Source organism: Muntiacus reevesi, chromosome 3, assembly GCF_963930625.1.
Source record: "Muntiacus reevesi chromosome 3, mMunRee1.1, whole genome shotgun sequence".
Taxonomy (NCBI): domain Eukaryota; kingdom Metazoa; phylum Chordata; class Mammalia; order Artiodactyla; family Cervidae; genus Muntiacus; species Muntiacus reevesi.
This window is the reverse complement of record NC_089251.1, coordinates 156,106,361-156,132,647: the sequence shown is the minus strand read 5'-3', so window position 1 is coordinate 156,132,647 and position 26,287 is coordinate 156,106,361. Positions and strand designations below refer to the sequence as shown.

Sequence of the window (26,287 nt, the reverse complement as noted above, 5' to 3'; positions counted from 1 at the left end):
TGGATACAAAAATTTTGTAAAATCTTTCCTATCCTTAAGGAGCACAGAACCTCATTGATTATGTGAAGTACAAAGGAAGCAAGCTAACAAGCATTACAACCTGTGATTATGCCTAAATGAACCATAGGATATTAGAGATACCAAGGGAACATTTCATGCAAAGATGGGCATAATAAAGGACAGAAATGGTATAGACCTAACAGAAGCAGAAGATATTGAGAAAAGGTGGCAAGAATACACAGGAGAACTATACAAAAAAGATCTTTATGACCCAGATAACCACAATGGTGTGATCACTCACCTAGAGCCAGACATCCTGGAATGTGAAGTCAAGTGGGTCTTAGGAAGCATCACTACGGACAAAGCTAGTGGAGGTGATGGAATTCCAGCTGAGCTACTTCAAGTCCTAAAAGATGCTGCTGTGAAAGTGCTGCACTCAATATGCCAGCAAATTTGGAAAACTCAGCAGTGGCCACAGGACTGGAAAAGGTCAGTTTTCATTCCAATCCCAAAGAAAGGCAATGCCAAAGAGTGTTCAAACTACTGCACAGTTACACTCATCTCACACGCTAATAAAGTAATGCTCAAAATGCTCCAAGTTAGGCTTCAATAGTACTTGAACTGAGAACTTCCAGATGTTCAAGCTGGATTTAGAAAAGGCAGAGATCAAATTCCCAAAATCCACTGGATCATCAAAAAAGCAATAAAGTTCCAGAAAAACATTTATTTATACTTTATTATCTAGGCCAAAGCCTTTGACTGTGTGGATCACAACAAACTGGAAAATTCCTAAAGAGATAAGAATAGCAGACCAACTTCCCTGCCTCCTGAGAAATCTGTATACAGGTCAAGAAGCAACAGTTAGAACCAGACATGAAACAATGAACTGGTTCCAAATAGGGAAAGGAGTATATCAGGGCTGTATGTTGTCACCCTGCTTATTTAACTTATGTGCAGACTACATCATGTGAAATGCCAGGCTGGATGAAGCACAAGCTGGAATCAAGATTGCCGGGAGAAATATCAATAGTCTCAGATATGCAGATAACACCACCCTTATGGCAGAAAGTGCAGAGGAACTGAAGAGCCTCTTGATGAAAGTGAAAGAGGAGAGTGAAAAAGCTGGCTTAAAACTCAACATTCAAAAACCTTAAGATCATGGCATCTGGTCCCATCACTTCATGGCAAATAGATGGGGAAACAATGGAAACAGTGACAGACTTTATTTTTGGGGGGCTCCAAAATCACTGCAGATGGTGACTGCAGTCAAGAAATTCAAAGATGCTTGCTCCTTGGAAGAAAAGCTATGACCGACCTAGACAGTGTATTAAAAAGCAGAGACATTACTTGGCCAACAAAGGTCTGTCTAGTCAAAGCTATGGTTTTTCCAGTAATCATGTATGGATGTGAGAGTTGGACTATAAAGAAAGCCGAGCGCCAAAGAATTGATGCTTTTGAACAAGAATTGATGCTTTTGAACTCTTGTGCTGGAGAAGACTCTAGAGAGTCCCCTGGACTGCAAGGAGCTTAAACCTGTCAATCCTAAAGGAAATCAGTCCTGAATATTCATTGGAATGACTGATGCTGAAGCTCCAATCCTTTGGCTACCTGATGCGAAGAACTGACTCATTGGAAAAGACCCTGATGCTGGGAAAGATTGAAGGCAGGGAGTACCGGAAGACAGAGGATGAGATGGTTGGATGGCATCACCGACTCGATGAATGCGAGTCTGAGCAAGCTCTCGGAGCTGGTGATGGACCGGAAAGCCGGGCGCTGCAGTCCATGGAGTCACAAAGAGTCTGACACGACTGAGCGACTGAACTGAACTGAACCATCGGAGAGGTCCTCTGGGATCTAACTTTACCTATAGTTCTTGTGACAAATGTGAAAAGACTTCATAAGATGGCAGCACGCTATCTGGTTTTTTCTTTTTTTAATCATTCCACATGTTTGAGAATAGAGAACACCTCTTACTGCTCACCAGGCACTGTTCATGCATTTCCTTAATTCTTCTCACACTGTTCTTAGAGGACAAGCCCTATTACCATTCCATCCTATACACGAAGAACCTGAGGTGGAGCGGTCTGCTAACTTGCTCAATGTCACACCGCTAGTTGGTTTAAACAGTCAATATTTAAAAATCAATATCTTGTCTACAGCAGCGACCAATCAACATTTTCTGGCAGGGTGGCCTCTCCCGGAAGCCAGAAGCGCTGCGCCCCGCCTCTTGTTTCTCTAAAGTCGAGTATCCAAGGGAGTCAGAGGAAGTCACAAAGCGCCCACACTTAACCACCGCCGGCGCCCCTCGTGGGCAGCTTGCTAAAGTAGAGGGTGAAACTGGCGGAAGTGACGTTATCAACGCGCGCCCGGAGTCCTGTGGGATCGGGAAGGGTCGCCGTGGCGGGCGCCTGGGCCGCTGGGTGCAGAACTTCGTTTTCTCCGGCCGGTAGTCGTCTCTGCAGTGACTCCAGGTAACCACCCTGTTAGCTTCTCTCTGAGAATTACTGCAGAGTGGTCACTGCAACGACTTCCTGGGGGTGGTGGAGCGGAGAGGCACGGAATGGATCCGGAGACGCGGGGGCCGTTCCTCTGGCTCGTGCTGCCGCCTCTTCGGCCTCTCCCGGCCGTGGCTCCCGCCCGGCACTCTCTGCGGTGGTTCGAGAGCGGCTTCCCTGTACGAGCGCGGGCGCAGGGTGCTGGTGGGGCCTGAGGCAGCGCAGTCCCGCTCATCCAGGACCCTGCCATCCTTTAATTCTCTTTATTGAAAGGCATATTCACCCTGGCCTGTGCTCATCTGTTTTGCTACCAACAGGGGTAGTTTTATAATAAAGTTGAGCTTGAGACTTTTTAACGTTTTTTCAGAGGCCGGAGACTTCAGGCACGTTAGAGCATAATACACAAATACAAAGGTGTCCCTGTCTAGGCCCTGGACAGTGTGGTTTTCGCATGTAATACTTAGGTAGGCGTCTCTGAAAAGATTATTCTTGATTGAGAATAATCTCCTCGCAGACACGAGGAGACTATGCACAATTTATTGATTCTTTTCCCTTATCAGTGATCATCTCCCCAAAATATCAAATTTGACGCTTCAGTTACCAAAAGATGAGGAGATGCTGCAAACAACTATCTTTTCTGAGGATAAGTTAGTGCAGTAATAACTGTGCGGCTTTAAGGACACAGGGGAGGAAGAATGGTCAGTACCATCACTTCGAATTAGAGATGAGCTCTAAACAATGGTAACATTAGGCCTCAACAACTTCCTCAGATTTTTTCTCTAGATTTAGTTTGCAGGGGTCAGGAGCCACCAGTTTCTAGATCAATCTGTTCGTATAAATGAGTGGTTTCAATCCTGCCCTCATTATCTCTTGCCTTAACCATAGCAGTGACTCTTAAACCGAACTTCCAGCCTCCAGTTTTCTCTCTTAGAGTTCATTCATACTCTTGCCAAAGTAGATATAGTCATGGTGCACTTCCAAACCTTGTCACTGCTTGTATTGCTTATGTAATATAACGTGACCCCACTTACATTTGCTGTCTCATCCCCTGCAGGAACATTCCATGCAGTCATGCTTAGTTTGTTGCTTGCATGCTCTTTCAATTTTTGTCTCTTTGTGCTTGACTTTCTACCTGAAATGCCAAATGTAAATTCCTACTCACCTTGCTAGACCCAAGTTAGATATTCCTTGCTTTATAAACAAACACTTGGCAGTTAACATTGCCTTTCTTTTCTCTAGCATGTATGCATTCATTTGGGGCCTCCCGGGTGGCTCAGTAGTAAGGAATCCACCTGCAGTCGCAGGAGGCACCAGTTCAATATCTGGGTTGGGAAGATCCTCTGGAGAAGGAAGTGGCAACCCAATCCAGTATTCTTGCCTGGAAGATCCCATGGACAGAGAAGCTTGGTGGACTATATAGTCCATGTGGTTGCAAAAGAGTTGGACATGACCTAGCTACTAAAGGAAAGCATGCATTCATTCATCATCAACATATTATATGTCAGACACTGTACTAAGTATAGAGATTACAGAAACATATATTCCTGGTTTCTTCACTCAAGGGGCTTAGCATAGTATGTATCTGCTATTATAACACTTAAGTTTTGCAGTGATTACTTGCATATCCTATACAAATTGAACTCTTTGATGCCAGGGACTATATATATATCCTCTTAATTTTTATATTTGCAGCACTCTGTTGTTGTAATAAAATAACAGTGTCCAAAAGAGTGTAATTTTCTTATATGTCTGTTTTCGGAAGCAGCTTTCTCTGTTTGGTCTGCTTTCCACTGATGGGTATGTAGGATATATAGTCTTCAGAGTCCTTTGTCTTCAGAGTCACTGCCAGATTCTGAGTGCTTTTTTATACAAGTACGTACTTGAGGTACATGTGCATCTTTGACATATAATTTGTAACTTTAAGATTTATATGTTCTGTGTGAGAATGTCTTACTAGATTGGTAACATTTAGACTGAAATCTAATAGTAATAGCTGACGTTTATCCTGTGCTTACTGTGTCATAACTGGATGCTGTTCTTAAGGTATTAATCAGTCCTGTTTGAATCAGTCAGTTCTCACAGCAACCTTGAGCACAATAGGAGTCCATATGAGCTAAACTGAATAGAAGGTCTTTCATTAATCACTCGGTTCTTTAACCTAAAAGGAATTTCAAATGTGTAGCTAGTAAAGAGATGATTTAAGGAAAGCCAGGTACAGGCATATTGGTATTCGTGTGCTCTGAAGAGGTAAAGGTATTACATATATAAAAACATGATGTTTTATTTTTATGTCGGTACAGCTTCTATCACAGTATGTTATTTAAGGTAGTTTCTCAATAAATGATCACGCTAAAGTGTATGGGATACAATTCAAAATTTATTAAACTTAATGCCCAAGACATTATAGAGGATAGAAAACTGAATGAAATATTTAAAAACTTAAATTCAGCCTAATAGTACCATGTATACAGTGCATAATAATTTCTACTCGGATATGACAGTTTACTTAGGAATTCATTTCCCTTGGATATTTTTCCCCCAAAAGTTTTGAATGCTGGTTATGTACCTTAACATTTAACATTATAAGACTATAAATTGAACACATAAAAAAACAGTTTTTGTCCTGTTGACTGTTTTGCACGCAGTCATGAAAAACATGGAAGGAATAAGATTTCAACTTTGTGAGGTAAAAGGAAATGGATTCCAGAATAGCTTGACTAGGTTTTTAAATTTGTTCTTGCATAACCATGAAACGGCTTTATGAGGCTGTATGGCTTACCTGTGTTCTTACATTAAACTTCAGGTCTTTTCAAAGCAATACCACTGTTCCTTGGTGTGCACGAAGATAACCCATAGAGCTGAGGAAGTCGCCAAGAAGCGTGTGCTGGGGATGCTCTAGGAAAAGACTGAATGCTGAGGCAATTTCCAGTCCAAAGGTTTTTGATTTGCCAAGAAGGTGAACATCATGGATCAGAACAACAGCCTCCCACCTTATGCCCAGGGCCTGGCCTCCCCTCAGGTAATGCAACTGGAGGGAGGGTGCATATAGGACAGAATCTGCATTGTTAGAGATATTGTATAGGGTAAGGAACGGAATTAAGCCATCTGTTGTTGAAAATGGACTTATATTTTTTTAAGTCTTCTTTATTTCATGGAGAATTTCCTTTAGATTTTTAATAGGTGTGATAGCATTTAATTTGGGAAGTTTGGAAGCTAAAATATATATTTGTCTGTAAGACTTAATCTTTTGATAAACACTTATGAAAGTGGTCTGAGTGATTATAGAGTGTTTGATTTTGAAAGTAACCTAAGTATTTTCTAGCTTTATCTTTTCCTTTTTAAGTTTAAGGTTCCAAATAACATATCTGCTTTTAAAATTTTTAAATAACTTCTGTTAAATAAAAATACCCATTTTAAATGTGTGTTTTGATAAGTGTGTGCACCTGTGAAAGTTCTGGAACATTTCAGTTAGCCTAAAAATTCCCCTCTGCCCCTTTACAGTTAGTCCCCTGGCCCCAGGCAACAGCTGATCCACTTTCTAGACTTAGAGGTAGTTTTGTCTACGCTAGAATATCGTGCAGGTGGCGCCATGCCAGCCGGTAGGTATGTGCTTACTGTGTGCCTGCCATCTTAGCCCAGCGTACTGTCTGCGTGTGTCAGCAAACCCCTCGTTATTGCCAGTGGCTCTGGTGTGGGTGCCCCACAGTTTGTTTTCCAGCTGCTGGCATTAGGGCTGTTTCTAGATGGAAGCAATTATGAGTAAAGGTGCTGTACGTGTATATTCTTCATGTCTGCTATGTTTTTATTTCTCTTGGGTAGATACTCAGGAGTGGGATTGCTGGGTCATTTTGTAAGTGTGTGTTTAACTCTATAAGAAAGTACGCTGTGTGTTCTCAAGTCCTACCAGCAGCGTGTGAGAGTTCTCATTGCTCCACACCCTCACCAGCACTTCTGTTTTCACTTGAGTCTAAAAGTAAAAGCATTTTCTTGTTAGCTTACAATTTTGAGCATTTTGTCAACTGCTTATTAACTGTTTATGTTTCTTCATTTGTAAAATGTCCTTCACTTCTTTTGCCCATTTTTTATTGGTCTGTTTGTTCATCTTTTATTGCATTTTGATTGTCCTTTATTCTGGATACAAGTTCTTTCTCAGATGTATGTATGATAGATGTTGTCTCCTAATCTGTGGCTTAATTTTTAATTTTTTTTAATGGTATCTTTCAAAGAATAGAAATCCTCAATTTTTTCAAAGTCTTAGACCATTGTTATCCTCTAGAGCCTGAAGGGTTAAGCATCTTCCTAACTTCTCACGTGTTATTCGTTGAATTTCACACCCAGGTCTACTTCCACATCCTAAGTTCTTACCTACTATGCTACGGTGAAGAAGAAAGTGATGTGTGTGAGATGACAGCTTAATAGCCCCATTTGTTCTTGGATGGTGCCTGTCTTTGCACATCTCACCTGCAGTTCTACCAGCCAAGTTCTGCAGACACTTGACACCAGCCAGCCTAACCCATTGTTCTCTAACTGTCCACAGGGTGCCATGACTCCCGGAATCCCTATCTTTAGTCCAATGATGCCTTACGGCACAGGACTGACTCCACAGCCTATTCAGAACACCAACAGTCTGTCTATTTTGGAGGAGCAGCAACGGCAGCAGCAGCAGCAGCAGCAGCAGCAACAGCAGCAGCAGCAACAGCAGCAGCAGCAGCAGCAGCAGGCGGCCGTGGCAGCGGTCCAGCAGTCGACGTCCCAGCAGGCAACCCAGGGGCCCTCGGGCCAGACGCCACAGCTCTTCCACTCACAGACTCTTACGACTGCACCCTTGCCAGGCACCACTCCCCTGTATCCCTCCCCCATGACCCCCATGACCCCCATCACCCCTGCCACGCCAGCCTCAGAGAGCTCTGGGATCGTGCCGCAGCTGCAGTGAGTTCTCCTTGCGTGTCCTGTCCCTGCCCTGGAGGGACCCCCCTCTGCAACTTCGCTGCTGTTCTTTGTTCTCAGATGGATTGACTTAATTTGTGTGGTATTCATGGTGATCGTGCATCAAAACTTGCCTTATCTTACTTGAGAAGGGAAGGAAAGCTGTCTTAGTGAGTCAGTGCCCCCAGGTCTCTCAGGACATCTTCAGAAGTTTGGTAGCTGTGCTTGTATGCTTGGGCCAGTGAAGTCCAGTTTGGATTGCATTATTGTTGTTGACATTTCGCTATAGCTGATTAACCAGATCAAGCCTTTTGTAGTCTCCCTCCCTTGTGATATTTTAAGCCTTTGGAAAGATTAATTGCAGAGTCACAGAATCATCATCGTTCATAGTGGTCCTTGTTTTTCTTCATTGTTTATTATAAGGGCTGCATATAAATTTTTGAAGAGTTGTATCCTTCCCACCAGCTGAGGATGGCTGTTCTTGCCCTAAATGGATTTTTCTACCTGTGTGAAATGGGTCCTGTATGTAACAGAAAAGGGGGTAGGGGGACAGGTAGGGAAAATTTCTCCTCCCTGAAAAACAGATATCCTCATATCTGTCACTAAGAAGTATATAGCTTTTGCCTTTAGGAAGCTTGTAACCACATGAAGGGTTATTTGTAGTACATACATCACCCAGTTTTCATGCAAGTTATTCCTAATCATTTTTAGAACTAAGTAATGTTTAATCATGGATCATGACTGTTATACAGAGACCTAACTCTTGCCCTTGGTGTTTGTTTGATCCAAAACAAGTTAAAAAAACAAAATAATCTTAATGATTTTAGAAAGATAAGCACCTATTAGTTCACCTTTGGAAGCACCATGTGCTATTGTCTTGCACAGTTACCTGGCCCCTACGCCCAGTAAAGTTTGCACCTTTGGTTTAAGTTGTAATTTATACCCAGTTCACATGGGGTGTTTATTTCTTGCCAGCACCTTAATATTTCTGGTATTCCACAAAGCATCCCAAGAAATTCACAGAATTGTGAAATTAAATAATATATTTTTAAACAGCCAGTGGATCAGAGATCACAGAGGCAGTTAGAAATGACAAATGAAAATGAACATACTATATAGGGCTTCCCAGGTGGCGCTAGTAGTATAAAGAATTGCCTGCCAATGCAACAGGCGCAAGAGATGTGGTTGGATCCCTGGGTCGGGAAGATCCTGTGGAGTGAGAAATGCAACCCACTCCAATATTCTTGCTTGGAAAATTCCATGGGCAGAGAAGCCTGATAGACTTAGTAGAAGCCTGATGGAGCACAAAACATATTTGGGATGCAGCAAATATTGAACTAAGGGTGAAATTTGTATCTGTAAATGATCACATTAAAAAATAAGAAATATTTCAAAGCAATAACAGTACAACTAGAAAAAGAGCAAACTGAACCCAAAGCTGTAAGAAGGAAGGAAATAATGAAGATTAGAGCAGAGATAGATAAAATAGAGAAAAAGAAAACCATAGAGAAAATCAGTGAAACAAAAGGTTGGTTTTTTGAGAAAAATCAACATTTAGTTAGACTAACAAAAAGTGAAGACTCAGAGTACTAAAATCAGAAAGGATAGTAGAGATGTTGCTACCGATTCTATGAAGTAAATAGTTGCAGTTATATGAACTTGTGTATATAAAATTGATTAGAAGAAAACAGATGTGTAAGAATATTAAAAAATGAAAAGGGAGTTTTTGTCTTCCGCCTGTCATGCTGTGAGGCGCAGGCGCCGCGGCACAAAATTATGGAGGCGCTGCTCCAGAATACCGGTCACCCCCTGACATCAGGGGGAGCAGAGGGCAGGGTGGGGGCCCCCAAAGAGGAGAAAAGTTAAAAGAGTTCACTGGACCTACATAATAAATACTGATATCTGGTTTTCTTGATCTACTTAGAATTAATTGGAGGAAAAGGCAGGTTTCCTTCCTTTGTCAGAGATAATTGAATTTTTGTTTGTCCGAGATACTTATTTTGAAAGAAGTGAGAAAGTCATACCTCACTTAGGAGCCATGTATATACAGAGCAGTTTCTTCATCTGAAGATGGCAATATTAATAGTTATTACTTCATAGTGTATTGTAAGTACTAAGTGAGGTTATCTATGTATTATGCTGGCATGGTGTTTGGTACTTGTTTAAACACTTAATGTCAGCAATGAAAAATTTGTTTAAAAAAATTAAGAAAGACTGTGTTTTTTAGATAATTAACACTAAATAATCATGCTTTCTTTTCCAATTTCTTACAGAAATATTGTATCCACAGTGAATCTTGGTTGTAAACTTGACCTAAAGACCATTGCACTTCGTGCCCGAAATGCTGAATATAATCCCAAGGTCAGAACAATTGTAATGTATCAAACCATAGTGATAACAGAATTTTCTTCCAAAGGTCTCTAGGTTAAAAAGAATATGTTGTGTTTGTTTGTTGACACCAACAAAACAAGAATTTGAAGCAAAATATGTAGCATTTTTATTGAATAACTGCCAAGTAAGAGACTGTAAGAATATAGCAATCCACAGTGTGAAGTTTAATATACTTAATATATTAATATACTTAATATACTTATTGTAAGGGGATCATGTGAAGTTACTGAACAAAATATGTAGTGTGATCCCATTTATGTTTTGAAAACTATATAGAATAGAATGCCAGGCTACTTGGAATTTACTTCAGAATAATCCAATTGGAGAATTGGGAAAGGGGCATATGAATGAGACAACATTAGCCAAAAACTAGTAATTGTTAAAGTTGGATAATAAGTACAAGGAAGTTTAATTTATTTTTCTACCTTTGTATAACTGCCCAGTCTTTTTTTTAATAATAAAAAGATTAAGAAGAAAATAGCTACAAATTTTCAGATTTTAAGATAGCAGCCTAATGCACATGGCAAATCCATATGAGTGTAGCCTTATAAGAATTAACCTTTTGTCTATCATAATTTTATTAAGTTGAATACATAATTTTACATATTTTTTTCCTAATGAAATGATAGTAGTTATCCAACCAGTAAAACTAGTTAAAGGAATTTAGGAAATGTAAAAAATTATAGAAGGAATTTAGGAAATGCAAAATAATTAGACATTTCCTGGGACTTGTATAGGCTAGAATATAATGCTAGCATTTTTACATGGTGGTAAAGTTAGAAGGAAGACAGACGGTAGTTTTTAAATTAAAATTGTTAAAGATGTCTAACTTGTCAGAGTCATCTTCATTAGAAATATGTTAAAAAAAAAAAGAAATATGTGAATTTTTTTGTGTGTAATTAGGTAGCAGATATTACATTTTTTAGAAAGGCCATTGCATTTATATAAATGTCAATATATCAGAGCAGTTTCTAAAAGTCTACAGGATCGGGGACTTCACTGTGTGTTGATATGCTTGTAATCTGATTTATTCCTTCTGGAGGTGGAAAGGTTTGTAAGTTGATTTGCCTAAAAAATCATTAATAAAACAAAAATTTATAGTTAAAGTTTTGCAAATATTATTTATCTTCAGTTGTTGGGATGTGCATGACAGAATACAAAAATCTCGGTCCAGCTGCCTCTGTCATCACAGTTTACATGCTTGTTTCCTATGCAAAAGCGTGTGTGCCACGTGGCGATGGAAGGGAGTCCTATAAGGAAACACATGGCAGGTGTTATAACTGTCTCAGTACCAGGTCCTTCCCGTTACTTGGGTTGTTCTTTGTTGTTGTGTAGTTCTCCTGATGGAAGTCAGCAGTCTGACCTCATTAACTGTTGTCCCTGGCTGTTGTAGCGTTTTGCTGCTGTAATCATGAGAATAAGAGAGCCCCGAACCACTGCACTGATATTCAGTTCTGGGAAGATGGTGTGCACAGGAGCCAAGAGGTGGGTTTAAAGGAGTTCATTGTCCTGGTCTGCATGTTACGGAGAAATGGCTGTGTCATGGTATCTAGATGTTAGGCTACTACTTTAATATAGTGTTGTTGCTTTCTTATTAAAGTAGTTGATTCTCATCACCTTAGACAGTGGTAGCTTCATTTTCTTAAAAATAGGCATTGGTTTAGGATGTGTGTTCTGATCTCATTTCTGTACAGTTCAGCATGTGTGCATGCCAGATTTTTGTCATTCGTGACCCTGCACTTGAGAGCCTTTTGTCAACAGTGATGTTACTGCTTTCATTCTGCTTTTGTTACATAAGCCCTGCACTGCTAAGTCATATTTTATCCAACAAATAAGTTCTAGGAATGGATAAAGAAAGACATGACATAAAAGAGGAATTCATGTATGCATTCTTTGAATATAAATCTCATCAGTATTTTCCTATCAAAATGACGCTTGTTGGTTTTTATCTCAGTAGAAGTTTGTGGGCTTAAATACAGCAATATTAATGACAATGGTGATGCTGATATTACACTTCATATCCATGAAATCTGGGGCTATCAATAATGTGGTGAATTGAAAGGTATTCATTTTGGTAGGCCTACAGTTTTCTGTCAAGGATGTGGGAAAGTTCCTCATCTAGATAATTGTGTTAGCTGTCTTTGAGTATGAATAGCTCACTTTTTCTTTCCTAGTGAAGAACAGTCTAGATTAGCAGCAAGAAAATATGCCAGAGTTGTACAGAAATTGGGTTTTCCAGCTAAGTTCTTGGACTTCAAGATTCAGAACATGGTGGGGAGCTGTGATGTGAAGTTCCCTATAAGGTTAGAAGGCCTTGTGCTTACCCACCAACAGTTCAGTAGGTAAGTCTGAAATACATGGTGGTTGCTTTTGGCAACAATTTTAATTTATAATCTATTTAAACATTGTTCATGATAAAACTTAAGCAAAATAATTAGTATGTAAGAACAAATGATATACTGATAGGTGTGTTTATTGTTGAAGTGTCTTCCTGATTTCTTTGGTAGTACCTACTATTCTCACCAGCCTCCTACTTCTCTATCTTTTAACTCAGTGACACCCAGAACTCCCCTTTACTGGCATGAAATTGATTCCCTTCTGTATGTTTCATCATTTTATTGCTCAATAAATGCATTTTAAATGAATAAATAAAACACACAACCTCTTGTATCAGTTTTTCCCCCAGTTGTTTGAGTCTTTTGTTCTACTTCCTGAAGAATACTTCAAAGGCAGGTGGTCCCTGACCACCTCTCCAGCCTCTTTGCTCACAGTAGCCCCATGGCTTATCATGCCCCTTGCACCAGGGCCCTTGCACATCCCACTTTTATCCCTGGCACACTCTTCTGTCACTTTTTACCTAAGAAACTCCCACTGGCATTTCATGTATCCATCCCAGCATCTCCCTTCCTCAGAGAAGCCTGCCTTGAATTTTCCAGTAAGTTAAACACAGTCATACATCCTGTTTTCAATCTAACAAAATGAGATTACTAGAACAAAACTATACCAATAGTGCATTTAGTCAGATAACACGGGGCAAGGTTCAGTCTCCAACCAGTATCTTTTCTGTCACTTTGGTTAAATTGCCTGAGCAAACGTAGCAACTAGAAGGTATTTCACTCTAAGGAGATGAGATGTGAATGATTAGAAAATAAACTGTGTGACTGGCAGATCTTACAGATGGATAATTACTGGGCTCTTTTAAGTTGATATAAACTTGTCCAGAATGAAACTTGATAAAGATCAGAAACTACAGAACATATTTATAAAACTCTTGTTCTTATGTCAGGAAATCCAGGTTCATTCAAAACAGAATTAGTTGGTCTTCACGTGCTATTGATAGGTCAGCCTCATTGGCCAAATACTGCTTGCAGAATTGGGCTTCACCCCATCATTAGTTTGTGGCTAACCCGGTGCTTTCCCTTGTTTAGGTCCTCATATTTTCTAAAGGCATGAGCAGCTGTCAATTTAAACTGTTTTTGCTATTTTCCTTCTAGTTATGAGCCAGAGTTATTTCCTGGTTTAATCTACAGAATGATCAAACCGAGAATTGTTCTCCTTATTTTTGTTTCTGGAAAAGTTGTATTAACAGGTAAGTTGTAACAGAAAGTAGTGGTTGCACTTTTGAAAGTGTCAAGAATGGTATTTTCTCAGTACTTAGAAGTAATATCACAGTGTTGGGACATTTAACTAGTGACTTGCAGAGAAGCCTTGCCCCTTTTCTCTCTTCCCAACCCTGATGGGAAACGTCCACCAGAGGCGGGGAGCTGAGGAGTCAGGTCACAGCCTTGCTGATCCTTCAGTTGAAGCATCACCTTGGTGGGGAGGGGTGGAGGTGAGCATTAGATTGTATAACAGATGGTGGTTTAAGTTGGGTACCATTGCCTAAAACTTTGGTTTTCCTCAGCATTATCATTTTGCCTCAACAAAGGAAGATTCAAAAGAGCTTGTTTGAAAGCGGCAACTGAGAGAATAAGACTCCCGTCACTCTCAACTGCTGCCCTGCTGGGCTCTGATCTGGTGCAGAGACCAACAGCTGTCACATGGGCAGACTGTAGGCAGGGAAGGTGGAGTCATCTGTATTGTTGCTTTGGTAATTTTTTTTAAAGCCAAATGAAGAAAATACCACTTTAAAAACAAAAATAGGATTGTGACAAGGGATTCCATTGTTACTGTTTTAATGCCTGCATCTGTCTTACTGGATATGGAAAGAATTGTGCTTTTGTGGTTTTCTTAAGAAATGCCATTACAGACTCTTTTCTACTCTACTTGTCTTTGTAGGTGCTAAAGTCAGAGCAGAAATTTATGAAGCCTTTGAGAACATCTACCCTATTCTGAAGGGTTTCAGGAAGACAACGTAATGGCTGCTGTGTACTCCTGCCTCCCCCACCCACTTGTTTTTTTTTTTAAACCAGTCAGTTTTGGTACACTCAGTGGTGGTGTGACGGCCCATGTGGTAGTGGATGGACGTCTGGTTGTAGGGTGCAGCACCAGGTGAGGCGCTCCTCCACGTGTACCCCCATGGGGTGCCAGAAGGGGTGTCGTTTCTGCACAGAGAACACCGGAGCGGCACTGTAAGTGGCTCTGACTGTGCTGCTATACGGGCAGTGCTGCCTGTTATTTATATTTAGGTTTTAAACACTTACTGCTGTTGACAAGTTGGTTTAAGGGACAAAACTAAGTGTTAAAGCCACCTCAACAAGTGATTGGACTTTATTTTGTTTAATTTCTTCCCCATAAACCACAGTTTTATATTTCTACCAGAAAAGTAAAACTCTTTTTTAAAAGTGTTGTTTTCTAATTTGTAACTCCTGAGGGTTATTTTTGTGCCAGACACATTCCGCCTTTTCAGTATTGCAGGACAGAATAGAAATGTATTAATGAAAACAAATGGCTGTACATATTTTTCTTCCTTCAGAGTACTCTGTACAATAAATGCTGTTTATAAAAGTGTTAGATTGATGTTGTAAATGAAACTTTGTAAGATTCATGTGATCATACTGTTAAAAAAGTTGTATTTTAGATACAATGCCTGAAACCATTTCAGTGTGTGTGCTTGCTTGCTTCAGTCAACAGTTCATTGTTGCAGTGAAAATGGCAGAACTGTGAAAATTTATAGTTGCTCACAAAACGTGTTTATTACATCCTATATGTTGAGCACCTTCTATTTCCCACATACCTTAATTCTCACAAACCTATAATCAGGTTTTGTTGCTCTTATACAAGGCAGGCAAGCTAGGTCCCACCTGGGGATCTGCCCCAGGTTACAGAGCAGGTAAGTGGCAAACATGGGTTCTAAGCCAAAGGCCTTCATGGTTAGAACTGGGGTAGTCCAATAGACTAATGGATGGGTGTCTGTTGTGCTCATAAATATCAGGTTAACATGTATAAGTTCTGGGTTTCATCATGTGTGATGTGTGTGATTTTCTTTTTAATTGTAAATTAGTTTTAAGCAGCTCAGAGGTATATAATTAGAAAGGTGAGTTTCTTCCTTCCTCTCCCTTCTGTTTTCCCTGGTTAACTACAGACTGGTGTCTCCGCAGCTCTCTTCTGTTCAGATTCTTTCCCTTGGGGGTGGTTTTCTCCATATTTGGAGAATACAGTGAAGCACATGTTTGATTTTATAGCCTCTTTTTTTGTAGTCACTATATCATACACATATTTGCATGACAGACATACTTCCATGACATGGAACTCAATGGTGTCATATCATCTCTTACATACCTCTATGTATTTAACCATCTCCTGAATTACAATCATTTATGTTATCTGTGGTGTTTCACTATTATAAACAGTGCAGCAGGGAACGTCCTTTTATGTGTACTTCTGGTGAGTACAGGTGTTTCTGTAACAACATTCCTAGGAGTCACTGTATTAAAGAAGTTATACATCCTAGGTTTTAATAGATCCATACCAGATTATAGTCCAGAAGAAGTCATTAGTGATGTCAGTAATGTATGAATTCCTCCGAAAGACATCATTCCAATAGTATCTCCTTCTATCCAAGAAAGAATTGTCTCCTCACATGTAGGTCTTCTCTTAGGTTCTTCAGTAAAGTTTCATAATTTTTTTATTTAGGGCTTTTACATTTCATAAAAGTTAATTCCTAAGTATTTTATAGTTTCTTATTAATGGTATTTTTCAGAATACTTTAAAATTATTGTTGATATATTTGTTTCCAAGCACTTGACTGAACTCTTAAAGTTACCGTTGTAAAATGCAGCACACAGGAAACCCAATACACGTTTCGCATAACATATTATTCCAGAGGCATACACCCCAGCAGCCACCACCCAGAACCTTGCAAAACAAAATATCCCAGAAGCTCCTTATTACGGTTCAGTTCAGACACACACCCCCATAACCATTATCCTTTTAATTACCAAACACCAATGTTGATTAGTCTTCCATTTTAATAAGTTGGTCAGTTTTGTGTCTGTTTTATCCCTGGAGTCCCCGCCACCTCACTTGAGGAAGCTTACAGGCTGGTTTGGCTGGTAGTGTCTGCAGTCAGCGCGCCCCGTTCTGTGTCCTGCAAGTGGCTGGCTGCACCTGGAGGCTTGATCCCTCTGTAGAGACGGTCAGTAGTGGTTTTAGGGATTGAAGGTCTGATTGTCTCCTCATTGACCCATTAATTCATTAGGTTGTAAAAGATGAAATTTTAATCACTTTTTCACTGCTTGTTGGAAAACTTTTTTTATAGTCATATACTTCACATAGCAGGATAAGTGCTTACTTCTTTCCCTTTAAAACTTCTCAAGATAAAAATGCCTCATGAGTTCATGTTAATACATGCAGTCCAGACTATAGGGCTTTTAGTCAGCTTTGTATTTTTTTTAAATTCATGAATCAGCCACAGGTATGCATGTGTCCCATCAGCTCTGTATTAAGTATTTTATGCTAAGAACCCTTAATTGTTAAAGACACATGGGATGATGAGTTAGAATAAGAGAGTACTACCACCAATATGATTATCAAAAGCACTGAAGCGTTTTTTCTTCACTAAAATCTGAATTGTTGAAGGCTGAGACCAGCACTCAGCATCTGAAATAAGGAGAGGTAGATGCTCTGCTCTCTACAGTGGGGTGAGCTGCCTGGTCAGGCGGCGTCCAGGCCAAGCCAAGGTTTGGGGGGATGGTGGAGCACATGGTCTGGCAGTTTGATATTCTCTGCGGGAGCAGTTGCTGTGTCCTGCATCAATCATTTCATGGTCAACATTAAGGTTTTTAAATGTGTCTTCACATTTCTAGAGACAACTGAGTTACTTTTTTAAGTTTTAAAATTTTTTAGTTACTTCAACTAGTTGCTTTTTTTGGACATGGCTGCCAAGTCAGTGCTGTGATTTGGATGTCTGTGTCCAAGTGGAAATGCCCTGTGAACTGTCATCTCCAGACTGTGGCAGGAATATGCACCTAAAGGATTGCTTGGCTGATTACCACACACACACCTGCAAGAATGTCTATGTAGACATCCAGGGATGTCTCCAAATAGACCATAGTGAAGTCACTTAAAAAGTCCTTAGCAGTCAGGGTGCTGTCCTGTTTTGGCAAACTTACATCCGAGTTACAGTTTGGACTATGAAGGCCCCACTAGATGAGTTCTCCAGTGAGCTTCCTGCTAAGTGTGTGACTCTAGCCATATTGTCTCTTAGTAGCCACAGGCTATGTCCGCTTAATTATGGGTGATTCTCACTGACTTAGCACTTCTAGCTTCAGGACTGTTAACGCTGTTCTCTCCCTCTGAAAGTTGCATTTAACAGTCTCTCCATGGGATTCCATACTGCAGTTTCCCATACAGCGCTACATGTAACTTTTATATACACATCTTTCTATGAATTACATACTCATACACACCTGGTGGCTCAAGTCGGTAAGGAATCCGCCAGCAATGCGGGAGACCTGGGTCTGATCCTAGGGTGGGGAAGATTCCCCTGGAGAAGGGGATGGCTACCCACTCCAATATTCTTACCTGGAGAATTTCAGGACAGGAGCCTGGCAGGCTACAGTACATGGGGTTGCAGGGTCAGACACGGCTGAGCAGTTAATACCACTACAGTAGTAACGCTACTGTACACATGATGCCGAGGAAAAGGCCAGGACTTCCTGATATAGAAGTGCAATGAAGTGATCAAGTCAGCGACATTACGCCATTCTAAGTTGTGTTTATGGCAGCAGTGCCTTTCAGCGTCAGCAGGGCCGTTAACCAGAATTAGCTGTTGGTCTGCAAGCAGTGATCAACAGCGAGGTCTCTTCAGGTTTGCCTCAGTGCTGGGCAGGCTTCACTGCTGCTAACAGAGCTGGGAATTATCTCACTGGAAGTGCATATTGCTTGGGGTGGGAAGGAGCCTTAGCACTGACTTAGGAACCACTTGTGCAAACAGAATATCCCTCATCTGAAAGCCTCTTCAGGGCCTCCCTTAGGCCCAACAGTCTCTCAGGCCCAACCCAGAGAAATTCCAGTGGTTGATTCCAAATCACTACTTGGGTTTACCTGCCACATGGGCAGTGCTCTGAGACAGGCAGATGGAAAGAGAAGACCATCGCTCTTGCCTTTCAGCCTGCGGTCTGTAAGTAGCGCCACTGGCTGACCAAGGCCAGTTTTGAGGTAGAGCTTTTCAGTCAGCTCTTCTGATCACAAATCGACTGGTTTTTCTGATCCTGCTAACTGTTGCTTTCAGAATTAGTGGGTATCCCATTCATCATACTAATTAGTGACTGATTAGTGATTAGTGAATGGTTTTCCAGGCAAGAGTACTGGAGTGGGTTGCCATTTCCTTCTCCAGGGGATCATCCCGACCCAGGGATCGAATCCAGGTCTCCCACATTGTGGGCAGACGCTTTACCATCTGAGCCACCAGGGAAGTCCAATTATTGAATGGGGTTCAGAATTTTCTCACATTCTGGGCTTCCATGTAAACTGGAGCCTGTGACAATCACCTGATTATTACACATGTCTCCTGGGGTTTTACCCAAATATTTTTCTCTTAAATTTTGCAAATTTTAGGGGGAAAATGCTGTGAATGATAGTTTGACTTAATTAGGCACATAATCCACTTTTATTATAAAAAGAAATGTAAGAACAAAGATCTTAGTTCTTTTTAAATACGTCAAAAGTAAAAAATTAATTTTAAATATAAGTAAAAAGTTCTTGGTTCCACTGTTGAGTTCACATCTAGTATCTTTCCAATTTTTTGATACACATACACATGTGTATTTTTACAAAAACTTCACACTATGAATACCATCTATCATGGTATTATAGACGGTATGGTATTATAGATGATACTGTGTATTTTATTCGATCTGCATATAGGTCTGTATCATTAAGATTGTAGCCTCCTGATAGATAGATACACCAGAATTTATTGAATTCCCTGCCACTGGACGTTTTTGTCTAGTATTCAGACAATGTAAACAACACCTAAAACATCTTTGTGTATCCCTGATACAACTGTTTCCTTAGGATACAGTTCTAGAAATGGAACTGCAAGGTGGAAGAGATCATGAGTATCTGAAGGCTCTACACCACTGTCTTTAGGCTGCATCTGTTACATCCTGCTTCCAAACAAACTCCTCTGCGTAGTCAGTGCCCAGTGCACAGCTTTCAGCGCAGGTGAAGACGGCCAGCACGCCCCAGTCGATGCTCCTGCCCATTCTGTCCGCCTTCAGGTAGTTGAGCAGCTGAGGCATGACCTGAGAAAAGGGTGGCACAGTCAGAGCCCTCCTTGGAGGCGAGGCACACACACAGTTTTCAACAGACCAGATCTTCCTTGCCAGGGCGACTGCAGGGGCCCTGATTGCTCAGCTCTCAGTCTCCACATTCTACAGCAAGGTTGCAGACATGACACTGGTAACTTACCAACAATCTAAAAATACTTCGCAGCTCTGTGTTTCTTTAAAGCCCCTCTTTATATCTGGTGTCCTTTTATCTGAGAAAGAAGTTCCCAAGTATAAGATTGGCTGATCTGTTTAACTTGGCTGTTAACCTAATTATTTTTTAATAATAATAATGCCACAAAAATAGGGCAGAGGCTTCTATTTGGGCAACTTTTATTTTGTGCTATTTACAACCTGAATAGCAGATGCTGTTACTATGACTCTGAAGAAACACTACCGTAGTAGAATACAAAAAGACAATCTACTGACGTATTTGTTTATATTAGAAAGGAGTCAGAGGAGTCCGTGGTCTCCTGGGAATGAGTCCGAGGCAGCACTGCCACCACTGCTATCAGACTGCCGTACACCGAGCTCATCGAGGGTGTCACGCACCAAGAACCAGTCTGTTTTGGGTCAGTCCTCAAATTACCCTTTCAACCGTAAGAAACAACTATGACTCTATAATGTTAGTGAATCGGCAGTTCAAGAGTTGCTTCCACCCAACCCAAATGGATTCTGATGCTAATAATCTCTTTTCGGCAAGAAAAATTTTATCTTAATGATTACATTCATTTGTTCTAACAAATCCACAAACCAAGACCAAACAGAGCAAGGGTTCTAAATCACTCCTCTCACAAAGACTGAAGCTACATCATTTTAAATCATAAAGGTAACAACAGAGGCACTAAAAATAACGATATAACCACACTGGGAAGCAAGGGATGGTCCAGGTGGCATAAGTGACATTTAAATCCTCACTACTGCAGAAGTCAGTCAACAGATAATGTCTAAAAACTAGTGAACTGATAAATCTCAGAAAAAGCAAACAAATTAGAGGCAGAAATAACTTCCAGATTAACCAGTAAAGGGTAATTCCCTCCTTGGAACATACTGTAAGGTGGTGCAGAAACTACTAATTGTCCTTAAAGGGCATCTTCTATACATAGTACCCCTAGGAACTCTTGCACATAAATTACTTTGGCAAAATCTTTTACTATTTTATAGGGTAAATATATACTAAAATATTCCTTTTTAAGATCTTACCTGGAATTCAAATAATCTCTTAGCACCACAGGGGCAATCTGGAATATCCTTTTCTTGAGGGATATTTTTACCGGAGATCCAGAGCGGGGCAATCCCTCTGCCGTATCTGAGAATCTAAAATCAATTAGGATCCGTTTAAATCACCAGCATCTCATGTGACCTGAGGATCATCTCCAGAAACTTTGTACATACTCTGACAACTGATGAAATGCTCATCTGAAAACCAGTTTTCTGCCTGCCCCTCCCCCACTCCCGGCACATACACACTGGGCACCATTAATGCCTGCCTTGGTATCGTCAAAGTGATGCTTTCAGCTCATCTGAGTCAGGTTATCAAAAGGATTTTTCTTAGATGACTATGATTAGACTGAATTCTATGGCTATTTTGTGAAGAGACCAACAACAATTCTATTTCCCCATTACCAGGTTGTGAATATAAAATGCAACCCAGTGTCTCTGCTTACCTTCACACAGATAAGGAACCTTAGTTGCCAAAATACCAAGTGAGACACACTGTTTTAAATACAACAGAAGTAAATTTCACTATAATAAGATCTTATGTAACAACTGAGTGATGTTCCTAGATGCTTTTTGTTAAAAAAGAAATAGGCATTGCTAAAAACCACCTTCTCAGTATTGAGGACCTAGATCTATTCTTCCTATAAGCCCCTGAGTATGTATTTGCTCTAGTGACTGGCTTATGGGAATTCTGCAGAGTCTTTAGCGGTTTATATTTATGGTGAGGGAAATTAAGGAAATAAAGTTAATGGAAGAAAACAGGCAAAGGGAAACATTTGCTGAACACTTACTGTAAGTCTATAGTCTACCTTAATCCTCAAAACCACTCTTTTTTTCCTCCCTACACTGTAGATACAACTACATCAGAAGGCCAAAATGTAACTCAAGGAGCCAGGAATCCTCACAATACCAAAACCCATTTTTCTTTTGACAAAGCCAGTGATTTCTCTACTAATGTGTCAGGTTAATTTTTGTAAGTCAAAGGTCCCTGTTGGAAAAATGTGCAAAAATTTCCTTTTTATCTTGCCATTAGTGTCTAAACTCCATGTATTACAGGCAACAAAAGATGTTTATCTCTGATTGCTGATGGTTTTAGAAAATGACTACATGATACACAATGTAGCCTTTAGTCTTCCCGTAACTATTAAAAGGATCAGCACTGCAAACACCTTTCCATGTGGACCCCTGTGTGAAGGAATCCTACAGACAAGAGACTAACTTTATTAGAAAGAGTTACTTCTACACAGGTGTGGTGTTTTTTCTTTTTTTTGGGGTAGGGGGTGTGTGGCTTTTGGGATCTTAGTCCCCCAACCAGGGATCGAACCTGGGCCCCCAGTAGTGGGAGTGCAGAGTCCTAACCACCAAACCACCAGGGAATTCCCAACTCAAGATTCACACCCGGACACCACTTGAAAAGAACAGAATAAGGAAATATATATTGAGTTCCATTTTACCTGTTCTGGTTCAAGGGATATTTTAGTTTTAAACTTCTGGAAAATTTTATCTTCCTTAGATTCATGTTTTGCCATGGATTCCAATTCTTCCTCAAGTGCTTCACCTGAAGAATCATTAACATTACTGTTATGGCAAAAGGAATAACCCACGTCTTGACAATAAACACATGCCAAGGAAAGCCAGGTTTTAAGCAACCAACTTAGTGTTAAATCAGACACTGAAGGCCGATGTTTTCACAGGATTTTCCTGTTTTGGTTTATTAACATCTGTGCTTTAAGACTACCTGACTTTCCAGGTACTCCATGAAGCATTATTATTCTGCTGGTTTTTTAAAGAGCTTTTCCATAAACCTTCAAATTAAGAATAAACTCCAAGTCCCAGGTTCAGGAGTGCTGTACCCAGCACTGAAAAGGATACTCCCAAATCACGAGCCCTTCTAATTCCTACTGTCCTTCACTTGTCTGAACTCTTATTTACATTTTTTTTCCTGCCCCATCTCTCCTTTCCCAGCTGGTACGCTCATTCTGTCATCACAGGCTCACTGGACCTGTCAGCTCACACTTTCACGCTCACCTCTGGAATCCCAGCTACCTGAATCACCCTGTCCTGAACAGGCAAGACTCTTTGTAACTCAGACGGTAGTTCTGACATCCTGCATGTGAACTATAAGCCAGTAAGCTGATATTCTAATGTAAAATTTAATTTAGATTCTAAAAATCTACTTTCTGTGGTGGTGAAGAGATCAAGTTCTAAAGTCAGCAAGATGTGAGCTCAAACTCCAGTTCTAAAACTTAACTGTCGTCAGTTATATGCCCAAATAAGTTATACCCAGAACCTCAAATTCCTTACTGCAAAATGAGGTACTGCTTTCAGTGTATTGTTCTGATGGGAAAATCTCAGTGAGATCATGCACAGAGGGCCCACGGTATGAGCTGTACCACAGAGTATGTGCTGCAGAAATGCTGGCTCCTACCGAGTCCCAGCACAGGCACTGCTCCACCACGTGACCGCCGTGAAGTAACTGACAGAATCATGAATCTGAAACTTGCCAGCTAAGAGGGCGCCTGCCACCCACCATACACTGCAAGGCACTCTTATGTACACCATCTCAATCTGAGAAACAAATCTTGGAACGAGATAAACTTTCCAAGTTTCCAGCATCTTGTGCAGTCCCACCCAACTGACCAACTGGAATACACCCTGTGACACTTCATAGCAAACAAAATATACGTCATATATGCCAAGAAGGGAAGTATAGAAAGGCTATCTTCAAATGAGGCAGTATTTGAAAAGTACAGGTTGAAGCCTCCCAAGTGAGTTGCTCAGTGCTTCTCTTCTTGGCATATCGACCCCTTTCTTTCAAGTATTACATTCACTCACTTAATGAATGAGTTCTGAAACAGATTCCTTACCCATGCTTCCTATAATCTCTGATTCATCATCTCTTTCCACAACTTCAGGCATAATCTCATCTTCTGTTTCTATTACAATTTCAAATTCTGGAAAAAGGAAGTTGTGATCGGGAACTGTATTGTCCAAATTATCTGAAACAAAAAAGGTAACTAGCATCATTAGTGATCATTTAGTTTTGAAAATCAAATAATTTGCTTTTTCTGAAATGTATTCCATGTTATAACAGTTTTCCTTAGAAACTAACATACGTAGCTCCAGCATTTTAGATTATGATTCATACATTAAATGACTATATTAAAGCATGGCTGGGATGTGAGTGGGTGAGAACTCACAGCTCCTTCTTCATAAAGGTGTTTATGTCACTAGTTAACCAAAATTCTGAAAATTATTACACCTTTTCTCATGTTAACCTTTATCCTCAAAATGAAAGATCTGGCCTATAGACACGAGGAAACTGAGCTGATATTTAAAAACAAAAAAAGAATTGACTGACCTGTCTGCACACAAGCCTGCTTATGTCCTAATCGCCAGTCCAGACTCTGATGCTCCTTACTGCAGTAATGTGCCTTGTGACATCTGGAGCATCTTTTGGGGCCTGAACAGCCACAAACTCTGCAGAGATGTGCACCAGACTTGAGCTGGAGATACACAGACTCTCCTGTCTCTGACGGAGGATCCTCAGAAGGTGGCTCATAGGAGTAGAAGTCATTTCTCCTGGGCAGCTGATTCCTGAAAACTAAGGGAACAGAAAGAGAACTGTTAATGAATGATTTAAATAAAACAATACAGCAATTCAAGTATTTGAGCCTTCACACTAGACTGAAAAAGACATTCATTTTTTAAAAAGAAAAACTGAAGACAGTTTTCCCGTGCAAAGAGCTTATTTTTTGGAAATGGAGAAAAGAATGAGAAACTTCTACAGTTCACACAACTAAGTACGCTCTTACAGTTTATTCAAATTAACAAGAATAATAGGTAAAGTCAGACTACAGAAACATGAAAAACCTGTTGGGATCCACCTTTCCGAAAAGTGACGATTTCAATTACATGAAAGTAACCTACCACACCTATTACCTACTAATTAAACAGAAGGCTGGCGGCTAGGAGTGAGCGAGCACGCGGGACGCCCCCACCCCCGCAAGTGCTCGCGGGGTTCCAGCGGGGAGGCCGGCGGGGTACGGGGGAGACCGGGCGGTTTCCGTGGGGGAGAAGCCGGTGGGGTACGGGGGAGGCCGGGTGGCTTCCGGGGTCCGACCCCGAGCAGAGGCTGCGGCCACTCACCGCGCAGGCCGCAGCAGCACGGCGGCGTCCGGCAGCAGAAGAGGAAGAGACACCGGTGGAAGGCGTCGGCGCGGCCTGGCAGCGGCGCGTACACCTGCAGCAGGAAGGCCATCGGGCGGCCACACAGCGGGCAGGCCAGCTCCGGGGGCCCGGGCAGCCCGGCCGCACTCAGCCACGCCGGCCGGCCGCCCACCTTGCTGGGGAACTGCTCGCTGCGCAGCCGCCACGACGGCGCCGCCTCCACGAAGCCCAGCTCCGCCGGCCTAGCGCTTGGAGACGCCATGGCGTGGGGTGCAGGCTAGTCCTACCGCAGAACCACCGCCGCCGCCGCCGGAATTCGGCGCCGGAAATGCGGACGGCGGGCCAGACGTGATTGGATGACAGCGCAGAGGGGGCGGGGCCACGGGGGGACCGGATTGGGCCGGCTCACTTATTCCCGGTTTCCGGTCCTTGCCTGGCGAGTCCGACTCCTTGCGACCCCATGGACTGCAGCCCGCCAGGATTTCCTGTCCATCACCAATTCCTGGAGATTGCTCAAACTCATGTCCATCGAGTTGGTGATGCCATCCAATCATCTCATCCTCTGTCGTCCCCTTCTCCTCCTGCCTTCAATCTTTCCCAGCATCAGGGTCTTTTCCAGTGAGTCAGTTCTTCGCATCAGGTGACCAGAGTATTGGAGCTTCAGCTTCAGCATCAGTCCTTCCAATGAATATTCAGGACTGATTTCCTTTCGGATTGACTGGTTGGATCTCCTTGCAGTCCAAGGGACTCTCAAAAGTCTTCTCCAACCCTACAGTTCAAAAGCATCAATTCTTTGGCACCCAGCTTTCTTTATAGTCCCCTCTTACATCCATACATGATTACTGGAAAACCACAGCTTTGACTAGACGGACCTTTGTTGGCAAAGTAATGTCTCTGCTTTTTAATATGCTGTCTAGGTTGGTCGTAACTTTTCTTCCAAGGAGCAAATCTTTTAATTTCATGGCTGCAGTCACCATCTGCAGTGATTTTAGAGTCCCCTGCCACCCCCCACCCCCTCATGAAGTCTCTCACTGTTTCCACTATTTGCCATGAAGTGATGGGACTGAATGCCATGACCTTAGTTTTCTGAATGTTGAGTTTTAACCAATTTTTCACTCTCCTCTTTTAGTCTCACCAAGAAACTCTGTAGTTCTTCTTAGGGTGACAATATATAGCCTTGACATACTCCTTTCCCAATATTACCTAGGAACCTGGAATGTTAGCTCCATGAAAGACTAGAGATCTCTTCAGGAAAATTAGAGATACCAAGGGAACATTTCATGCAAAGATGGGCACAATGAAGAACAGAAGTGGTATGGATCTAACAGAAGCAGGAGATATTAAGATGAGGTGGCAAGAATACACAGAAGA

The 26,287-nt window shown here is 41.3% G+C and overlaps 2 protein-coding genes across 3 annotated transcripts; one reads left to right on the top strand and one right to left on the bottom strand.

Moving 5' to 3' along the window:
• The first annotated feature begins 2,348 nt into the window (after nucleotides 1-2,348).
• Nucleotides 2,349-14,850, top strand: TBP (TATA-box binding protein). Its single transcript, XM_065930944.1, has 8 exons — nucleotides 2,349-2,471; nucleotides 5,299-5,514; nucleotides 7,033-7,424; nucleotides 9,695-9,782; nucleotides 11,206-11,297; nucleotides 11,987-12,154; nucleotides 13,307-13,401; nucleotides 14,091-14,850. The coding sequence occupies exons 2-8, from the start codon at nucleotides 5,461-5,463 to the stop codon at nucleotides 14,168-14,170; spliced, it is 969 nt and encodes a 322-aa protein (XP_065787016.1). The 5' UTR covers nucleotides 2,349-2,471; nucleotides 5,299-5,460; the 3' UTR covers nucleotides 14,171-14,850.
• Nucleotides 14,851-18,845: 3,995 nt separating this feature from the next.
• On the bottom strand, nucleotides 18,846-25,228 carry PDCD2 (programmed cell death 2). 2 transcript variants are annotated; one of them, XM_065930943.1, is made up of 6 exons: nucleotides 24,896-25,228; nucleotides 24,108-24,350; nucleotides 23,614-23,745; nucleotides 22,201-22,304; nucleotides 20,729-20,842; nucleotides 18,846-19,501 (listed from the first exon to the last, which is right to left on the bottom strand). In XM_065930943.1, the coding sequence occupies exons 1-6, from the start codon at nucleotides 25,176-25,178 to the stop codon at nucleotides 19,343-19,345; spliced, it is 1,035 nt and encodes a 344-aa protein (XP_065787015.1). In that variant the 5' UTR covers nucleotides 25,179-25,228; the 3' UTR covers nucleotides 18,846-19,342. The 2 variants fall into 2 exon arrangements, 1 of the variants encoding a protein (XP_065787015.1); XR_010662448.1 differs by lacking the exon at nucleotides 22,201-22,304 and having other exon boundaries at nucleotides 19,364-19,501.
• Nucleotides 25,229-26,287: the final 1,059 nt, after the last annotated feature.

What these genes read in the sequence shown, in the direction of transcription:
- TBP (XM_065930944.1), top strand. Translation starts at nt 5,461, where the DNA reads ATGGATCAGAACAACAGCCTCCCACCTTATGCCCAGGGCCTGGCCTCC. An exon ending in ATGCTGAATATAATCCCAAG is followed by an intron (nt 9,783 to 11,205) that starts GTCAGAACAATT and finishes TGGCTGTTGTAG; the next exon opens with CGTTTTGCTGCTGTAATCAT. An exon ending in ACCCACCAACAGTTCAGTAG is followed by an intron (nt 12,155 to 13,306) that starts GTAAGTCTGAAA and finishes TTTTCCTTCTAG; the next exon opens with TTATGAGCCAGAGTTATTTC.
- PDCD2 (XM_065930943.1), bottom strand. Translation starts at nt 25,178, where the DNA reads ATGGCGTCTCCAAGCGCTAGGCCGGCGGAGCTGGGCTTCGTGGAGGCG. An exon ending in GTGCTGCTGCGGCCTGCGCG is followed by an intron (nt 24,351 to 24,895) that starts GTGAGTGGCCGC and finishes CTGTTCCCTTAG; the next exon opens with TTTTCAGGAATCAGCTGCCC. An exon ending in AGAGATTATTTGAATTCCAG is followed by an intron (nt 19,502 to 20,728) that starts GTAAGATCTTAA and finishes CCCTTTTCTCAG; the next exon opens with GTCATGCCTCAGCTGCTCAA.